We start from the raw sequence: 6,000 nt of genomic DNA on the forward strand, positions 1-6,000 counted from the left end.
ACTGCCCCATTTGTAAGAGAAGATCATCAACGGACAAAACACACGTGAATTTTGCCCTGAAGGAGATTGCAGACTCATTCGTTAGAGTAATGGATCCAGGCAAATCTCCGGAGGGAAACCAAGTAAAATGTGGTAGAAGATCACTGAAGGACCTTCCAAAGGTGAAGTGTTCTCCGAAGGAGCAGGCAAGCTCTTTTTTCAGAAGTAAAGAACCATGTGAGGAGGTGTACAGAACCCATTCCAAGATGAAGAGCTCATTAAAGCACAAGCCCAGGACGTATTCCTCTGTGAAGGAGCTTGGAGACACGCTGGCTGGACTGAAGAAACTGGCCAGACCTTCGGTGGGGTCCAAGAGACATGGTGTGTAGAACACACAGCAAAACACCAGCCTGGTTCTGCGTGGACGAGGACGTGGCCGTGTGTGAGGACTGTCAAAATCCCACTCAGCACTCTGGACACCAAGTCATACGCCTGGAAGAAGCCGTGAAGAGCTTCAAGGTGAGATGGACAACCGGGACAACAGACACATTTTCTGATAACATTGTCATGTACGGATTTCCCTTTTTAAATCGCAGCACAACGTGGATTCGGAATTGAAGGAGTCACGGGAGAAGCTGGGGAAATATCACGAAGCCCAAACCACGTACAGGAAGATGGTGCAGCATACCAAGGTGGGTGTGGCGAGGGGCGGAGTCCACGTTTAAACCCCCCCGGCCAGACGTTGGTGACGCATCTCATATCTCCAGGACCAGCTGGCAGCAGTAGAGAGGCGGATGAAGGCAGAGTTTGAAGAGCTTCATCGGTTCCTGAGAGATGAAGAGGAGGCCAGGCTGGCTGCGCTGAGGGAGGAAGAGGAGCAGAAGGGGAAAATTCTTCATCAAGAGCTACAAATCCTTCAGGATCAGATCCAGTCTCTGACAGACTCGGTTCATCATGTGGAGGAGGAGCTGAGAAAAGACGATGTGACGTTTCTGAAGGTCAGAACATTTACTGTAGATGCATCAGAAGGTTCAGTTTTGCCACGTCGATAATAAATAAGAAGTTGATCTTTTGGACTTTTTCTTTAGGATTACAAAAATACCAAGAGCAGGTAGGTTGCTTGCGTTTTCTGGGTCTCCCGTTTCATCAGTGTGGACCTGCTGAATCCTGTGTGTGATTCCTCCAGAGCTCAGCGTCTCCTGCAGGACCCCCATCTGGTTTCAGGTGCCCTGATAGACGAAGCCAAACACCTGGGGAACCTGAAGTTCAAGGTCTGGGAGAAGATGCTGGACATTGTGCACTTTAGTGAGTATCAATGTGTCTCCAACTTTTAACAGCTTAGCCTTCCAACAAGGTCTTCAGGAGCTCTTGCCTGTTTGTGTGTGTTTTTAAGATCCTGTGGTTCTGGACCCCAACACTGCATCTGGCCAACTGCAGCTGTCTGAAGATCTGACCAGAGTGAGATACACAAACGATCTAGTGGAGCTTCCTGACAACCCTGAGCGTTTTGGGATGTATTCGGAGGCACTCGGCTCTGAAGGCTTCACCTCAGGAACGCACAGCTGGGACGTGCTGGTGAAGGACAGAATTCATTGGGCTGTAGGCGTGGCTAGAAGGTCGGTCGAACGGAAAAGAGACACGTCGTTTTCAGCAGAACACGGACTGTGGACCGTACGAAAGAACGAGAGCAAGTACACAGCGAGCGGGAAGACCCTTAACCTGAAGGTCCAGCCGGAGACCATCAGGGTCCACCTGGATTATGAGAGGGGAGTCGTGTCCTTCTACAACCCGGTGGACAGCTCTCACATCTACACGTACAGAGTGAACTTCACAGATACGGCGTTCCCATACTTCTACACGGGCACCGACCCCAGCGACCTTCAGATCCAACCCAGCCGGGTGTGTGTGGCGGTTTCTCCATAAAGCAGCTGGTCTACAGAAAAAGGGGAAACGACCCGACAACCTCCAGCTTTCTCGCTTTTTATTTTGAGGTGAATGTTGGAAATGAGGCCGAGGTGGCCGAGGTCACCCCGCACGTCCACGTCTGCGCTGCGGCTTGCGTTTAATTATGTTAATTAAGCACTAAAACGATGTCATTTTACTTTACTTCACTTTATTTTCTTTACTTTACTTTATTTTGCAGACGCTTTTAGCCAAAGCGACTTACACCAGCAGTTCTCATTCGGTTTCTATAGATTTGAGTTTACAAAAACTAAGAGCCCTGATAAGGCCCAACTTGTCAACAAAGAGCACGCTCGGGGATTGTTAAGTGCTAGACGAAGAAAAAATTATTATATATATATATATATATATATATATATATATATATATATATATATATTGTATTGTATTGTTTTGTGCAGTGTGTCTGCATGTGCGTGTGTAAGTGTAAGATTTGTCTGAAATACTTTTTGAACAAGTGAGTTTTCAACTGCTAAGGTGCACAAACAAAAAAGTGGAAAATATAAAAAAGGCAGAGTAGATGTTTCCACTTACTTGTTTGAAATGAAATAATGAAATGAAAATAATATGAAATAAAAATGAACCTGAAGACTGATCAGACGGCTCTGAGTCCGAATCCGGCTGAAGTTCTATGTCTTTCCAAGGCCTGCTGAGTGGTGAGTCTTCTCTGCATATTCTTTCTTTGGAGAGGAGGTTCGTACACCACAGAATTCTTGATGCCACTGAAGTAGTAGGCTATGTGCAGTGATATTTTATCCAGTTCAGCACAAAGGGAAGTTCTCTGCTGTAAGAATGGACATCGCGGGAGCCTGCTTTGTCTTGCATAACAGATGTCTGCAGGGGGAGGTGTAACATTCCTGTGTCGACGGTTGTGGGTGAAGATTCGACACCCCGGTTTTTACATGTCTTTTGTCCGACGTCAACGTGCGAAGTATCAGCCGTCAGGACCGCCCACCCTCTTTGTCTTCACCAAATGGGAGGCACCGGGGGCGTGACATCAGAAACAACAGGTTCTGATTGGTCAGTGACAACTTCCTGTAGGCCAGTGACAACTTCCTGTAGGCCAGTGACAACTTCCTGTAGGCCAGGGGTATAAAAGCCTGCGCACATGTGGAAAAAGGACTGAGCTTTCTTGCTCAGGGGGTTTTCCATCGGAAGCCGGAAGGCTTCTGAGTCTTTCTCTCCCCCTCTTTTTCTCTTCTCCCTCTTTACTCTTTCTTCTCATTTTTATTTTCTCTGTAACCTTGGTACCTTTTTACATTCAATATTCACATGTAACTACAATAATTATTTACCGGTGTTAATAAATTAGAAACTGTTCATTTTTAACCTCTATTGTGCCATGCCTCTTTCTGCCAGGTAACATCAAATTGGAGTGGTTGAATACAGTGCTTTGTGTGGAGGGAGAAAGAGTTTTTTCTACACACCCTATTCTCTTCTCCAACACCACATGGTCAAATGTGCTTTTTTACACTACTATTAGCACCTTTCAGCAAACTTTTAGCAAGCGATTTTAATGGTTTTTCTGACTTCTGTTGGCTATCCATCGCATGTATATGATTCTAGTTGGCCGTGAGGGAACTCTGAGTAAAGGGCCATCGGCTCCATTGTCCTCCTGCTTTTGTTGTGCCAAAACACTAGTTACCTGTGAACCCTGGCAAGACAGGCCAAAGCTACAGTATGTGTGTGACATTGAAACATTCACAAAATATAGAAACACAAGTGCGTTTTATTTATTAAAAATAGTCTGAAAATAGAATGAAAAGTTGCTAATAGAATGAAAATGAAAAAATAGAACGCTCACACATCAGTCTCCAATGAATATTGTATGATCTCTACAATGGTCACTGGGTCTGCAAACGCTGCAAACACAGATTTTGAAACAGACAGACTGCGTGGGATAGTAACCACTGATATGATGAATTGGAACTGAGGGACTGAGATTTTTAAAAAAAAACTTTATTTATTTATTATTGTTTTTTATTTTATTTTTTGCTATTTTATATGAGCAGGCAGAGGAGAGAGCACACAAAAAAAAAACCCACATTTTGTTTTATAAAACAGTGATGATTCTGTACATCAACCATGGACCATGACTTCACTCAGGTTATGACATTTGTGAACAAACATACATTGGAGTGGACTGTGTTCAAAAACACCAAACACTCCATTTTCAAACACTTCTTGGGGGGGAAGGGGAGTGACACATTCCAATCGGCCACCAATTTAACAAATGAATGGGAGCCATTTGTCGGTGATTGAGTTGTTAGTTCCCAACCAAGGGGCCATTTGGCCTACCTCTGCTAGAGCTGAGGGGGTCAGAAAAACCTGGGACTTCTAGTGTTAAAGTAGTGGTGATAGTCCCGGCTAGTCGAATGGAGGAGGGCAAGTTATTCCACCAGCCAGGGACAACAAAGGAGAACCGAGACGATTGGAATCGTGAAGAGGGAATTTTCAGTCTCGTTTCGTTTGCCGATCTGAGAGGGCGTGCAGGAGTGTAGCTAGTAGTGTGTTGGTGTAGGAGGGCGCAGTTCCATTTACAGCCCTGTAGGCAGCATCAAGGATTTGAACTCAAAGCGAGCAGCTACCGGGAGCCGGTGGAGAGAGGTGAGAAGATCCGGGACGTGGGTGTATTTTGGCTGATTGAAGATGAGACGGGCTGCCATATTTTGGATCATCTGGAGGGGTTTTATGGAGACTGCAGAGGCTCCAGCCAGGAGAGAGTTACAATAGTCGAGTTTGGAGATGACCATTGCCTGGACGAGGAGCTGCGTAGCCTGTTGTGAGAGAAAAGGCCGAATCTTGCGAATGTTGTAGAGAGTGAACCTGCAGGATCTGGAGATCGCAGCAGCGTGATGGTTCAGACTCAGACTCAGTTTGTCGTCAAAGTCCTCTATTCACTAACGCTGTTGAGGACCAGGATTAATCCGTGAACGGTGAAGATTTATCATCTGGCTGCAGTATAAACAGTAAAACGTTATTTGCGTTAGTGCTGGTATCGGCCATGGTAACACACACGTGTACTTGTGCACGTTCATGTGGTTCTGGAATTCCTGGTTCTCACAGGATAATAAATTGACCCAACAGCCTCTGTGGAATTTTTATTCTGAAGGAAAGTTACCAATTTTGTTTTAAGAATTTGTCAGCTGTGTTAATTTAGTGGCACATCAGGCGTAAATGCTTTTTAAGAAGCAATGAGAGTGAAGCTGCTGCAGCATCAGAGTTTCCACACTCCTCAACAGGGTGGAGGTCTGAAACATCACTGATCCTGGGCCAGTGGTGGCCTAGCGGTTAAGGAAGTGGCCCCTGTAATCAGAAGGTTGCCGGTTCGAATCCCGATCCGCCAAGGTGCCACTGAGGTGCCAATGAGCAAAGCACCGTCCCCACACACTGCTCCCCGGGCACCTGTCATGGCCACTCACTGCTCACCAAGGGTGACTGTTAAATTCAGAGGACACATTTCCCTGTGTGCACCGTGTATCACAAAGACAAAAATCCCCTTTCAAATATCATTATGATTCATACTCAACCAGTGTGAGTTTGTCCAGTTCTATTTCTTTTTTTATCTGCGTAACCGTTTTCAACTCAACTAAGATCATTGCAAAAGGTTTTTTTCTGAAAACCAATCAATCAAGTGAATCAGTGAACGCAGCAACATTCTATTGTCAAGACTAATTGTTGCAGATATTCCATCATTAACAGACATTAACTACTTGAACAATGTCTGAATGGGAACTTTTAGCAGTTCCATGTTGGACAAAACTGGACAAAAAAAAAAAATTGGACAGAAAAAAAAACGAGCGACTTACAATCAGTAGTTACAGGGACAGTCACCCCCCTGGAGACACTAAGGGTTAAGTGTCTTGCTCAGGGACACGATGGTAGTAAGTGGGGTTTGAACCCGGGACTTTTTCCTATTCTGGTAATTTTGTATGTAATATTAATTTTCTATCCTCATTATTATAATCTGATAACTCCCTATGTGCTCTGTGTGGAAATTAAAATCTGAGGGAATTATGATGCACTTTTAACTCATCGAATAACCGAATAACACGCCAC

At 45.0% G+C, this 6,000-nt stretch overlaps 1 protein-coding gene across 1 annotated transcript; it reads left to right on the forward strand.

The window, feature by feature from the left end:
- Nucleotides 1–213: 213 nt before the first annotated feature.
- Nucleotides 214–2,146, forward strand: LOC114767070 (tripartite motif-containing protein 35-like). Its single transcript, XM_028958582.1, has 6 exons — nucleotides 214–498; nucleotides 576–671; nucleotides 747–977; nucleotides 1,068–1,090; nucleotides 1,166–1,284; nucleotides 1,373–2,146. The coding sequence occupies exons 1-6, from the start codon at nucleotides 358–360 to the stop codon at nucleotides 1,900–1,902; spliced, it is 1,140 nt and encodes a 379-aa protein (XP_028814415.1). The 5' UTR covers nucleotides 214–357; the 3' UTR covers nucleotides 1,903–2,146.
- The last annotated feature ends 3,854 nt before the right edge of the window (nucleotides 2,147–6,000 follow it).

This window comes from Denticeps clupeoides, chromosome 17 (genome assembly GCF_900700375.1).
Source record: "Denticeps clupeoides chromosome 17, fDenClu1.1, whole genome shotgun sequence".
Taxonomy (NCBI): domain Eukaryota; kingdom Metazoa; phylum Chordata; class Actinopteri; order Clupeiformes; family Denticipitidae; genus Denticeps; species Denticeps clupeoides.